Source organism: Symphalangus syndactylus, chromosome 6, assembly GCF_028878055.3.
Source record: "Symphalangus syndactylus isolate Jambi chromosome 6, NHGRI_mSymSyn1-v2.1_pri, whole genome shotgun sequence".
In the NCBI taxonomy this organism is placed as follows: Eukaryota; Metazoa; Chordata; class Mammalia; order Primates; family Hylobatidae; genus Symphalangus; species Symphalangus syndactylus.
Window position 1 is genome coordinate 48837663 of NC_072428.2, and position 14468 is coordinate 48852130.

Here is a 14468-nt window from a genome sequence, read left to right on the forward strand (position 1 = left end):
CTGTCCTCTTTATATAAACATCAGAAGACTTGAAGACCATGCTGGAGTCTTTTTTTTCAAAGCCAGAAAAGGCCCACTGAGGGGCAATGGGTCCCACTGAGGCTTCACACATAGAAGTAGTCCTTTAGGAGGGATAATTGGTACCAGCAGAGAAGGGTACTGCTATAAAGATAACCTAAAAGCAACTTTGGAACTAGGTAATAGGCAGAGATTGGAACAATTTGGAGGGCTCAGAAGGACACAGGAAGATGTAGGAAAGTTTGGAACTTCCTAGAGACTTGTTGAATGGTTTTGACTAAAATGCTGATAGTGATGTGGACAATGAAGTCCAGGCTGAGGTGGTCTCAGATGGAGATGAGGAACTTATGGGAACTGGAGTCAAGGCCACTCATGCTATGCTTTAGCAAAGAAACTGGTGGCATTTTGCCCCTGCCCTAGAGATCTGTGGAACTTTGAACCTGAGAGGGATAATTTGGGATATCTGATTAAGGAAATTTCTAAGCAGTGAGGCATTCAAGAGTTGACCTGGATTTTTCTGAAGGCATACTCTCATATGTGTTCACAAAGAGATAATTTGAAATTGGAACTTATGTTTAAAAGGGAAGCAGAGCATAAAGGTTTGTAAAGTTTGCATCCTGACCATGTGGTAGAAAAGAAAAACCAGTTTTCTGGGGAGAAATTCAAACTGGTTGCAGAAATTTGCATAACTGAGGAGCAGATGAAGTTAATAGCCAAGACAATGGAGAAAGTGTCTCCAGGGCATGTCAGAGATCCTAGTGGCAACCTCTCCCATCATAGGCCAGGAGGCCTAGGAGGAAAAACTAGTTTCATGGGCTGGGCCCAAGGCCCCTGCTGTTCTGTGCAGCCTTGGGATATGGCACCCTGTGTCCTAGGCACACCAGCTTCAGCCCTGGCTTAAAAGGGGCCAAGGTTCAGCTTGGACCATTGCTTCAGAGGGGGCGAGCCCCAAGCCTTGGTGGCTTCCATATGGTGTTGGGCCTGCAGGTGTGCAGAAGACAAGAGTTGAACCTTGGGAATCTCTGCCTAGATTTCAGAGGATGTATGGAAATGCCTGGATGTCCAGGCAGAAGTCTGCTGCAGAGGCAAAGCCTTCATGGAGAACCTCTGCAAGGGCAGTGCAGAAGGGAAATGTGGGGTTGGAGTCCCTACACAGAGTCCCACTGGGGCACTGCCTAGTGGAGCTGTGAGAAGAGGGCTACCTTCCTCCAGACCCCAGAAAGGTAGATCCACCGACAGCTTGCACCAAATCCCTGGAAAAGCTGCAGGCACTCAATGCCAAAGCAGCCACAGGGGCTGTATCCTGCAGAGTCATGGAGGCAGAGCTGCCCAAGGCCATGGGAGCCCATCCCTTGCATCAGCATGCCCTGGATGTGAAACATGGAATCAAAGATTTGGGAGCTTTAAGATTTAATGACTGCCTGGCCAGGTTTTGGACTTGCAGGGGGCCTGTGGACCCTTTGTTTTGGTCAATTTCTCCCATTTGGAATGGAATCTTTTACCCAATACCGGTACCCCACCATATCTTAGAAGTAACTAACTTGCTTTTGATTTTACAGGCTCATAGGCAGAAGGGACTTGCCTTATCTCAGATGAGACTTTGAACTTGAACTTTTGGGTTAATGCTGGAATCAGTTAAGACTTTGGGGAACTGTTGGAAAGGCATGATTGGTTTTGAAATGTGAAAAGGACATGAGATTTGGGAGGGGCCAGGAGTGGAATGATAGGGTTGGCTCTGTGTCCCCACCCAAATCTCATCTGGAATTGTAATCCCCATGTGTCAAGGGAGGGACCTGGTGGGAGGTGATTGGATCATGGAGGCAGTTTCCCCCATGCTGGTTTCCTGATACTGAGGGAGTTCTCATGAAACCTGGTTGTTTGATAAGTGCCTGGCATTCTCCCTGTGCACCCTCTCTCTCCTGCTGCCTTGTGAAGAAGCTGCTGCTTGCTTCTCCTTCACCTTCCGCCATGATTTTAAGTTTCCTGAGGCCTCCCCAGCCATATGGAACTGTGAGTCAATTAAACTTCTTTTCTTTATAAATTACCCACTGTCCAGTAGTTCTTTGTAACAGTGTGAAAACAGAGTAATACAGAAGGCAACCACCAATAGCTACTTTTACATGGGCTGGGAAAATGGATGTAATGCAGCCAATCTGCCAAATGTCAGTATCTGATCTACAGATATAAGAAGTATTTGAATAACTTACTAAAATGTTCGGATTTTATGAGACTCTTTAAAGACATAGATATACTCCTTGTATTTCCTTTGAGTCCATTGTTTACATTTTTTGAAATTCCATCATTAATTTTCCAAAAATTTCAAGATTAATGAACTTTAAAACCTAGAAAAAAGTTAGGGATATTGCACTTGGGTTGGCTTTAGGTGATGTTTCTCTCCACTGCCCTGCACATACACACACAGTGGGTGTCCCTGCTCTTATCCTGTTCGGTGACATGGATACATCCTCCTTGACTTTGTTTCTTTTTTTCAGGGGGAGGGTGAAGAGGGCAGGAAGAACATCTTTCAGAGTCAGGAGACAACAAAACTGTAGCAGTTGCTTCCAAAATGGCATTATCTTGACCCAGGAGCCCCAGAGGTTTTGTCTAAGCTGCTAAGTGTTCTGAGGCAGCCAGGACTGTCTCATCTGTCTAGGTGGTCACTGTGAAAGCGCCTGCAGGTGTTAACAGAAACAGCAAGAACCCAGGGGCCCAATGTAGCAAGTCAGGCCTAACCAGCTGCCCTTCATACATAAATGCCACTGCCTCCTCAACATGGATGTCAAGTGTGGACAACACTGGAAGTCAAAGTTGAAATGGTTTTACTGTTAATTTTATGCAAGCAAATACAATTCCTTCAAAACCGGCAGTAATGTTCAAGATAATGTGACACTTAACTTTGTAGAAAACAAAGTAAAACCAATATTTATTATGGAAAAATATTTACTTTGGTTGAAATACTTTTAACCCCCAGAGTTCTAATTCAGAAAATAGCATATTGCTGCTTTTTTTTTTTTTTTTTTTTTTTACTGTGATGGCCAAAACACTTCCTTTCCCCTGGGTGCTTGGCATTGGGCTGCCTGGGTCTTATTCTCAATAAAACATTTTGTATTCACTCTCCATCCAGAAAACAAAACTGGAATACACTGACCATAATATTGGGCCATAATGCAGATTCACTGCTTGCTTAAGAATGTCCATGAGCCTTGTTGGCACCAGCAGGCCCAATGAGCCTCAGCAGAGTTCCAGTCTGAGTTGTGGACACACGGGCAGGAATAGCGCATTTGTTTCTTTTTTTCGACGTGTATAACTTGTGGCAATGCTTTTCTTTATTGAGCTCTTATCTTGCTTGTACCATCTAGTGTGCTTTTAAGGTAAGGATTGTTTGAAAGCTTTGTTTTAGAAAGAAACATTTAAATTTAGTTCTAAAACTCATTGAGGAGAAAATATGTATTTTCAAAATCGTTACTTTTTTGAACTAAAGGTAAAACTTGTTTCTGGAAGATTTACTTACCAGTTTATACAGTTCATAAGCTCATCTCCATAGCCCTGAATACAAATGTCTTCAGGTATTTGAAGAAAGGATTTCATTAGTCTTTGAGCTTTGAATTAGGCAAATTAAAAAAATTGCCTTTCTTTGATAAATTTACATCTAAATCCAAGATCAAGCCTCTGGATACAGCTGCTGTGCAAAAATATCTAAATTGTGTGAATGTCTTGAAGATGACGTTCACTTGGTAGAAAAAAAACAAGTTAATGGGTGCGGCACACCAACATGGCACATGTATACATATGTAACAAACCTGCATGTTGTGCACATGTATTCTAAAACTTAAAGTATAATAAAAAAAGTACAAAAAAAACTATCAATATTCCTATGTCAAACAGTAGTTTTGAAATAACTTTAATTCAATGAATAATTATTGGAATAATAGCTATAATAAATCTAGTATTGAGCCAAAAAATTAATTTTTCTATTATCTTTAATGTTTAAAATCACAAATTCAATTTTCAAAAAATAAAGAAAATGAATAAAAGCAATACCATCCATGTACTATAAACTATAATATGCAATATTGATTATCATCAATCCATTTCATATTGATATATATACTTTTTAAATTGTCTGGCAATGGCCATCCAGCTTTCACAGAGTAATCTATCTTAAGATATAGTTTAGGGAGGCAAAATCAATGACTCAAGAGGACAGAATCTGTGGCCCAGGTCCTTTTGACTTATTCTTTCCTTTCTACCAGGAGGAGGTGTCATGAGAACCACTAGCTGTTGTGAAAGTTTGGCATTAGCCTATGGATGAGCTGGGAGACCCTAATGAAAGAGGCTTAGCCAGAATTTCCGGACTGCAGGGCTGGCTCCTGATCCTCTGAGGCCTTGTGGGCCGTCTTTATTTTTGGTTGTTAATCCTTCCCAGGCCCAGAGCTCCTGGACACAAGTGGGAAGACACCAGGGAGTGAGGTGACAGAGGTGATCACACAGCTAGTTGAATTTTGCAGCCCATATGCCCAGGGATCCCAGGCAGCAAGTGACAAGTCTTTTGAGTGGAAGAAGGAATTGGGTTCCTGCCATAGTCCTTTGGAGAAGCTTGATCTGTTCTCTTGGGAGACTGAGCAAACAGAGCTTTATATCAGGGACACTAGAAGCAGGTCTGTGGCACTGCTCAGAGCTTGTTCCTTCCTTCCTTCCCTTCCTTCCCTTCCTTCGCTTCCTCCCTTCCTCCCTCCCTCCCTCTCTTTTCTCTTTCTTTCTCTATCTCTTTCTCTCTCTCCCTCTTGCTTGCTTGCTCACTCGCTTTTTCTTCCTCCAAAAGAACAGAGCCTATTTTTGCCTCACATTCATCCTGGGCTTAGGGATGAAGACCAGGGCTCTCTCCTTCTGCAGCTCCTAGATTGCCAACGTTCTCTTTTCCCATTTGCCTTGGAAGTTGTCCTGTAGGTCTTCCTTGGGGTACTTTCTTGACTGGTGGGACATTTTTTCCCGATTATTTTCTTTTCCTCAGTTTTCTATTTCACTTCTTCCATAAAGGTCAGCCTATCTTGGAATGCACTTGATAGAAAGTAGAATAATGAGGCTGGGCGTGGTGGCTCACACCTGTAATCCCAACACTTGGGAAGGCCAAAGCGGGTGTATCACCTGTGGTCAGGAGATCGAGGCCAGCCTGGCCAACATGGCAAAACCCTGTCTGTACTAAAAATACAAAAAAATTAGCTGGGTGTGGTGGCGGGCACCTGTAATCCCAGCTATTCGGGATGCTGAGGCAGGAGAATTGCTTGAACCTGGGAGGCGCAGGTTGCAGTGAGCCGAGATTGTGCCACTGCACTCCAGCCTGAATGACAAGAGCGAAACTCCATCTCAAAAAAAAAAAAAAAAAAAAGAAAGTAGAATAGTATGTGCTAGCCCAGAAAGGCCCCATTCATAACATGCCTGTCCTCTTGAAAGCTCATCTCAGAGACATACCAGCATTTCCTGAACATTGCCAAAGGCTTGACTCTGTCTTAGATGATCCCAAAGCAACACCTCTATAGCTGGGGAAGTGTCCACAGTGATTGCCAAAGGATATCGAGGGGTGTCCTTCCTCTTTGGTCCCGAGAGAGGACTGAAGAAGGAAGAGTCAGGAATTCCCATTAGAGAGAAAACCGGAGTCTCAGAGGAGTCTCACTGGCCACTCAGCCTCTGGTTGTGGTCTGTGCCAGCAACCAACTCAGGACTCCTGTGTGAGAGAGATACTCTTTGTAAGGATGTGGAAGGGCACAGTAAGCAACAGGTGAGCCTTCTTCTCTGGGTTGAGTTTGAATGGCAATACCAGAGGCTGGCCACTCCTAAGCTAGACACCCTCAATAGTGCCAGGTGGCTATCAGTGAAGTGGGTGGCCAGGGGCAGCTAAGTGGCCTGCAGAATTATCAGGAGCCACATACAGGCAGTAGACATTGTTTTTGGCTATATTCACATCCATATTTGTGTCTTTTTCTCAGTTCATTAAATTACTTTGCATAAAATTGTTTTGAAAGTTCATAAGCACTGTATCAGTCAGAATCGGTTGCTTTTCTTTAGCTTATACTGTGTTTAACTGTCCATGTTTAGCTCTTGCCTTCTCCTCTACCCCTTATTACTCACTGCATTCTCCATGTGTGTTGAGCATTCGATGTGCTTTTAAACTGACAGCTACCTAGGAAGCCCTTTAACTCATTAACCTCCCCACTCCCTCTCCCATCCCCGCTGTCTCCAAAGATGGCCCTGATGAGCCACACCTTCTGGTATTCCATTCTTGTGTAATTTCTTTCCCCTTGAATCTGGGCTGATTCAAGATTATGACTTGCTCTTGACCCATAGTATGTGGCAGAAATGACTCTAGGTTCCTTTAGAACTTACTTAACAGAACCTTGTAGCATCTAGCTGGACCACTTGCAATGCTAGGTCTGGAGGAAGCCAGTCACTTTATCAGAACACTACCTTGAGATGTCCATGTGGTGAGGAAGCCCGAACTAACCATGTGGAGAGACTATGTGGAGAGAGATGTCCAGCCATTCTGCAGCTGTTCCAGTTATTTCAATTCCAGAGCCAGATGTGAGTGAAGAAGCCATTATGGACATCCATCCGAGGCAGGCATTCAGATGATGCCAGACCCAGATGCCATCTGAGAGCAACCATGAGACTGCAGGGGAGAGCATCAACTAAGCTCAGTCAACCCAGATAATCATGAGAGACAATATATTTCTATTTAAGCCACTATGTTTTGGTGCTTTGTTATGCAGCAATAAGTCATTGGAATGCCCCCCCCTTCCCGCCCCCCTCATTGCAGGACAGGGTGGCCATGAAAATAGCAAGCCATTTTCCATACCTATCCTTCGTCAATCTCCCTGACTCAAGGGTAAAATAATTATTTTCTTCTTATCATATGAAATGTAGTTCTACTGATGGCCATGTGAACTAAATAATACTTTTTTCTTTTTTAGAGAGACAGGGCCTTGCTCTGTCACCCAGGCTGAAATGCAGTGTTGCAATCATGGCTCGCTGTAGCCTCAAGCTCCTGGACTCAGGTGACTCTTCTATCTCAGCTTCCTAAGTAGCTGGGACTACAGGTACATGGCTAATTTTTTAAAAATTAGCCAGGGGGTCTCTTTTGAAATTAGATGGGGATCTCTCCATGTTGCCAGACTTGAACTCTTGGTATCAAGTGATTCTCCCGCCTTGGCATCCCAAAGTGCTGAGATGATAGGTGTGAGTCACTGTACCCAGCCCTAAATCATACCATTTAGAGTCATGATTGTTGGAGAATTTTGAAAACATCCACATTGTAGAAACCTTTCCCCTCCCCTCCCTGACTCTTGCTCCTGTCATGTACCAGTGTACTTCATGGACATCAAAGTGCCTGCTGCATATGTTGAATTCACTGGCTGGGAGGGTGCTTTGGCAGCAACACACATCAAGGGCAGATCTCCTTGAAGCCAACAGAAGTAAGAGGAAGGGGCTGAGAATCAGTGCCAGTTGGGTGGGGGGACACCTGGCCTCTCCCTCTCTCTTGACACCAGCTTTTCCCAAGGTCTGATCAGAATGTTTCCTTTCTACTGCCATGTCCATTTTTTCATGGTATTTTAATTTCCTTCTTTATCCTGGAAAAGACACTGGAGAATCCCCTTCCCCAAGTTAAATGAGACAAGGTTGGAGTTTTTGAAAAGGAGCATTTACTAGGAAACTAAAGGGCAACCAAACAGAATGCAAGAGAACAGAGGCAGAGTTGCAAATGGGCTGAGGGAGTTCAAATTTATAATCAGCCTCTGGTCACAGCTGTACTGGCTAGGCAAAGCTTTCCAGACACAAAGCCACCTGCCTGCCATGTGGATAGTCCTCTTTGCCTGCTTGCCCCTACAAAGTCACCTTCTATTTCATACCAACAAGCCAGTTGTATCCTCATTAGTATCCCAAGGCTGCTGGCTTTCTGGGCAGGAAGCTTCTGAGGTGGGGAACAGTAGGCACAGCTGCCTCAGGATCTCCAACCCAGGCTTCCATTGCCAAGGACATGTCAGAATTTATTGGGATTGCTGCCTGATATCTATTGGAGCCAGTCTGCTTTCTCTGGGACCATTCTTCTGGGTTCATCTGCCTAGCTTTACAGACAATATTTCTGCTAACTATCCTGGTGGCGCTAGCCCTTCATGTTTTGAACACTGGTATGGTGGAGGAAGTCTGAATGAGGAGTGATGAGCAGAGGGGAACCTTGAGCAGAGGAAGCCAAATTTTCCTTATGTAATCAGACATAGGCAGAACCTTGGATTCTCTTTGAATCCCAGTGGTTGGAAGCCAATCAGAGAAGTGAAGCTTGAATGTAATGACACTGCTTCCTACAACCAAAGGCCTATAGCCTTCTTAGATCTGCCATCAGAGTAGAGCTTCTTGTGTAGTACTAGGCAGGTGGGGCAATGAGAACTTTCTGAAGACGTGTAACGATCCTTCTTCCGCCCAGTTAGTTCCATGCTGAAATGTTAATTCAAACAAAGATAATGAGCTTTCCAGGAAGGTAAACTACAATCCAACTCTGGATTCTGCTGTAAAGAGATTGTGTGAAAAGAAAAATATTATCTTGGAGTAGTGGTGCAAATGTGTGGAAGGGGTGCCTTGCACCTATAATGGGACAGAGAGAGGACCATTAGGTAACAGCCCCCAGTCCTCCCAGGATATGCTGAGGCCTTTGGTTTCATTTACTTGGAGGCAGACGCAATGAGGATGAGGCGCATAGCTGGCCATTGGTTGGCAGATTTGGTCAGGAAGGAAGCTGAGTAATGAATGAGATGCCTGGGGAGGGCCCTTGACCTTCACTCTTGTAGGTATTTCTATCCCCAAGTGCTGTGAAAGTGATATATGTGTCTGAAGTGAGAAGGAAACCTCTATGTGTGGTTGCCCAAGGCTATGACTCTGGGCTGTTGCATATGGAAATACCCCAGAAGGCACTCAGGCCAGAGAAGCCCAAAAGCTGTGCCTTTCTGTAGGGGAGGGCTGTGTTCTCTCTCCATGATCTCATCTCACCCATTGCTATACCAGTTTCTGAGGCTATTCCCTTAGTGGACAAATGTGCCTAGGAAAGGATATTCCACAATGCTCATGCCACTGAGATGTATGCCCTTCTAACTGTGATAACAATCACTTTTCATGCTAATAACACTCCCAGTTGAAAGGAAGTGGCTGCTGGCTACTGAGTGACTAGTGTTGGGTGTCTCTGATTCCTCAAAATCTGGTTTTAGCAGAAAACAGGGCCATGTTGATACTGGTACTATCTACCATGTGCATGGGAGGAGGCAGTGAATTTGCTGTGAACTAGCCCTCCTTGCATTAGATTTTTTCCAGGGAACAGACTGCTTGTCCTATTATTCTCTTGGGGCTATTCCTTGCAAATCTGGAGCACTTCTTGGGGCACAGTTATTTTCTGGAGACAGTCATTAGCTCAAAGGTAGTCATGTGTGAATTCAGATCTGCTGCCTATTTAGCACCTGGATATATTTTTAAATATTCTGTCCTTCCAGGGCATTCTAGAAAATAATATTATGTTAGAATAACAATTTCCAGGGCAGATGCTATGTCCTCATCACCAAGGGCTTCATATGAAACACTGAGTCCTGGTACTCTTGGTACTGTCACTATATCTATCACTTGTTTTCATTCATAGTCCGATCTTGGTTCTTGGCATGAGAGACATGCTTCCCTGCAGCACATCACCTTGGGCCACCTGCAGAAGGTGGCTGGACCATTCAGGTTCACCAAACCCAGTCTGGAAAGAAGGCCAGTTATTGCTGTGGTTACAGCTGAGCATTTGGTCACTGAAATCGTCTGGGTGTTGCTGGATGGAAAAAGTTACTTAAGATCTTTGTGAGATGGTTGTCCTATTGTGTCCTTGGCACAAGCAGTCCTCTTACCCATGGTCATCGTTTCTGCAGGAAGAAAAAACAAAAAAAAAAATTTGGCTTTCATTCATACTTTTTTTTTTTTTTTTTTTTCCGAGACAGAGTCTTGCTCTGTCACCCAGGCTGGAGTGCAGTGGCACGATCTTGGCTCACTGCAACCTCCGCCTCCTGGATTCAAGCAATTCTCCTGCCTCAGCCTCCCAAGTAGCTGGGATTACAGGTGTCCGCCACCACACCTGGCTAATTTTTGTATTTTTAGTAGAGACAGGGTATCACCATGTTGGCCAGGCTGGTCTCGAACTCCTGACCTCGTGATCTGCCTGCCTCGGTCTCCCAAAGTGCTGGGATTACAGGCATGAGTCACTGTGCCTGGCCCATTCATACATTTTTAATGTGCACCAAACAAGTGCCAGGCATGGTAATAGATGCTGAGGATACAAAGACCATAAGTAGGACACTCACCCTGCTTTCAAAGGGCTCACAGATGGAGATATTATAATGTGAGAAGCTGCATAGAATACTGCAGGGGCAATGGGAAGGGAGAAAGTAACTTCAAAGGGATTGAGGAGGTCTATAGAGAACATTCTGAAGGACGAGTCTTGAGCTAAGCCATTTAGGCTGAAGAGGAATCCCTCTGGAAAGAAGAAGGAAGGTCACTTGGGGTAGAGGAAAGAGACTGTGCAAAGGCAGAAATGCAATAAAGGGCATGGTGCATTGAAGGAATCATCACAATTTGGTGTGACTGGACTGTAGTGTGAAGAGTGAAGTGGTCGGAGGTAAGGCTGGTGATATGATTTAGTTGTGCCCCCACCCAAATCTCAACTTGAGTTGTATCTCCCAGACTTCCCACGTGTTGTGGGCAGGGGAGGTAATTGAATCATGGGGGCCGGTATTCCCTGTGCTATTCTCGTGATAGTGAATAAGTCTCGTGAGATCTGATGGGTTTATCAGGGGTTTCTGCTTTTGCTTCTTCCTCATTTTCTCTTGCTGCTGCCATGTAAGAAGTGCCTTTTGCCTCCTGCTGTGATTCTGAGGCCTCCCCGGCCATGTCGAACTGTAAGTCCAGTTAAACTTCTTTTTCTTCCCACTCTTGGATATGTCTTTGTCAGCAGTGTGAAAATGGACTAATACAGCTGGGATGGAAAGATGAGGTCTGCGTGGTGCAACATCATTCCTTGTTTCCAAGATGTGAAGGAGGGGCTCTCTTAAGGGAGCCCCAGACTTAGACTAGCAGTATCTCTTGTGTTTCACACTCAGCCCAGCATTCAACTTAATTTAAACTCAGGGCACCTTCCAGCACAGATTAAATGTAGTAATACTGCGGCCATAGAGAGAAAAAACTGAAGTGACTTCTATGGATATAGGAATAACAAAATTTACATGTAAACTATGAAAGAGTAGCAACCACTCTGACAATGAAATTTATGGACTTCATTTCAGAGATCAAAAGTTCACATGTGAGGCTATAACTTAAGGAAAGTATTAAAAGCCAGTGTGTTCACTGCAAAGGGAAACCACGTTTGATTGTGACCTGTGGCTTTGAAGTGTGTGCATGTGTGTGGGCGCACATACACATCTCTGAGAAAGGGGTATTTGTTTCTGTGTCTAGGAAGAAAGACTGAATGATATTTGTCTTAATATTGTGGTTCAAATATCAGTTTGCAAGATCAGCTGCTACCCTGGAGCTCGTCTGCATAGCTCTACTTTCTTTTTTTTTGAGACGGAGTCTCGCTCTGTCCCCAGGCTGGAGTGCAGTGGCGTGATCTCGGCTCACTGCAAGCTCCGCCTCCCGGGTTCACGCCATTCTCCTGCCTCAGCCTCCTGAGTAGCTGGGACTACAGGCACCTGCCACCACGCCCAGCTAATTTTTTTTGTATTTTTAGTAGAGACGGGGTTTCACTGTGTTAGCCAGGATGGTCTTGATCTCCCGACCTCGTGATCCGCCCGCCTCAGCCTCCCAAAGTACTGGGATTACAGGCGTGAGCCATCGCGCCCGGCCCCAAATAGCTCTACTTTCTAAGCCACCATCTACATCAGGCCTGTGGTTCCCTAGCCGCTCTTTCAACTGTGAAACCCATACCCATATCAGTTTGCCAATTCCTGAGTCCTTTCTCATCAGAGAAAGTAAATTGTTAACAGGCTCAGTGCCACCAATGAATGTGGTCTGGAATTAGTTGTGATGGTAGCAGCCCATATTCCTTCATTTTTGGCTACTTAGCCAGGCACTGGGATATGGACTTTACAAGTTCTTAAAAGACCCTTGGGGTTCTTTAATGGAGGATGCAGCGTTGTAGAGACACTAATTTGCACAAAGCCACACTGTGACTCAGTGTCAGAGCTGAGATTTAAACCCAAGACTTCAAATTTCAAAGTCCAAGCTTTAGCAATTATGTCAATTCCCTCTGTAGGTCCAGTCCACATTTCTGATGTATTAAAAGTACTTTATCTGCCTTGGCTTTCTAGACTCCCTAAATCTAGCCAGATGAGCTGCCTTTAAGAACTCTAGTCCAAACTAGTAGCATACAGCAGGTGCCATATCCCACTTATGGTTTCCTAGCTGCTTATCCCATTTCTCTGGATTCCCCCAGCTAGTGACATGCATATGTATCTTGTTTTCATCCTCAGTTCTGTGCACAACCTCATTTTTCCCTATTATGACCTAGTTTTACCTCTTCATTTAAGCGGTTCCTTCAGAATGCTTTGGGTTTAGCTCTCCCAAAGTACCCAGCCTTAGGGACCACCTCTGTACCTGATTTCTTGTGGCCTGTCTAAACCCTGCTTAGAGGGCTAGGCTGCAACCTTAGCCAATTTTTTTTACCAGTCCCCATACCCAGGGATACCACTAGCAGAGGCACTGTTGCCAATGGCCGAGTCATAGCTCCCACCTGAACTCCATAGCTGGGCTTTGCTCATTTGGTGAATTTCCTTGTGTATGTAATTAGCCAGAATCAAGGTCAGCCTCTGGAAATACGGCGGTGCAGCCTACTGGTCTCCCCCTTCTTAAGGTGCAGCCCTTCAGTTGGGTGAGTTTTCTGGGCTCTGAATCTTTTCCTCTTCTGGACAGTGCCACTAAGGTCCTAGAATGCTTGTGAGCTGGGACCAAGCCCACAAGATGACAGGATTAAGGAGTTTCAATACATCTGGTGTCGTGATAGGGTCATTGCTACCAGTAGTATTGCAAGAAAAGCCTCTTGAAAACAAACTTATTCTAGGGAAAGTCAGGCATACAAGTCAGGTCTGAAAAAGTTGTCACAGGAGAAGACATGAGTAAATTTTGCTGTTGTTGTTCAGCCCCCTTTTGTCTGGCTTCTGTTGGGGGAAGACTAGAAAAACTCAACCAAATCAAACAAAAGAAGCAAATGACACCTTTCCAAACTCCTATAACCTAGTGAGCTGCTTTTCAGCCAAAAATTGTATAAAACAAAATGTGAGAAAAGATTTTTCCATAATTCAGAAAAGCATTGACCCAGTGGGATTTTGGTGAGAGGAAGGTGGTAGAGACTGAGTCATCAACACTGGAGACAGTAATGGTGGTTTAATAACTGTTGAGCATAATGCTAGCCTGGCTGGTTCCAATGCTGGTGCCAGCCCCATTTCCATGGGCAGAAGCAGCAGTGTCCTTGTTATGAGATCTGGTGGGCTCCCAGGCAGTACCAGGGGTTTAGAAGGTACCAACAACTCCAGTAGTATCAACAGGAAGTAGTGGTTACAATCCTATCTGAACAGGGGAGATTTTAAGTGAATTCAATTGTCCTGAGACATAAGGATCTAATTTGAATTAAATTGAATTGAAACCAAAGATGAGAACTGTCCTAATGAAAACTGTAATGTGAAGTGACATTTCGATCACAAAATGACAGCTGATATGAGACAGGCCATTGAAACAGACCCCAAATTAAGAACATGAAAAGACAGAGTGAAACATTAGATAATATCTCTCTGTGAATCTGAAAATGGGACTTTATTACAGGAAGTACCTAAGGGCTCTGAACTAAGAAGCTTGTCAAAAATGGAAGTGATTCTTATTACATGATTTAATCTCATATGTACTTAATATTGTTAAACTTACATTTAAAATTTTATTTAAAAAGCACAAAAATCTCAGGATTTTGTTGACTATTGCTTACCACAGCTTTGCAAATATATGAAGATTCCTCATGCTCTGCTGGTTTAGAATCTGATTTTGTTGACTGTTGCTTAGCACAGCTTTACAAATATATGAAGAATTATCATGCTCTGCCAGTTTACAACCTGATTAGCTTCTTTCTGTAAAGAGGACATTCTATTTTTTTTTTTTTTACTTCCTCTCTCGCCTTTAAGAACAAGTATGCTAAAGAAATAAAGCAGTATGAATGTGACTATACTGCCTTTCAGGAGATTGGGCCAGTAGCATGGAAAATGAAAGAGTCCATTTGGGCAATAACTACTATTTATAAGTGCTTAAGCACTAGCTCTATCCTAAGAGCTTTGCATACCTTATCTCATTCATGCCTCACCTTAACCCTCTGTGATAGATACTACAATTACAGTTTCACAGTGAGGTAA

At 44.0% G+C, this 14468-nt stretch overlaps 1 protein-coding gene across 3 annotated transcripts in view; it reads right to left on the reverse strand.

Moving 5' to 3' along the window:
• SYT9 (synaptotagmin 9) overlaps positions 1–14468 on the reverse strand; it is a 246322-nt gene that overhangs the window by 15067 nt on the left and 216787 nt on the right. The window contains exon 7 of one of the 3 annotated variants that reach the window (XM_055282567.2): positions 3981–9950. The exons of 1 other annotated variant lie outside the window; for it this stretch is intronic. In XM_055282567.2, the coding sequence (XP_055138542.1) occupies positions 9942–9950 (9 nt within the window). In that variant the 3' untranslated portion in view covers positions 3981–9941. Of the gene's footprint in view, positions 1–3980; positions 9951–12941; positions 13017–14468 lie in introns of those variants that run through there. One more of the 3 variants, XM_055282566.2, reaches the window with a different exon arrangement.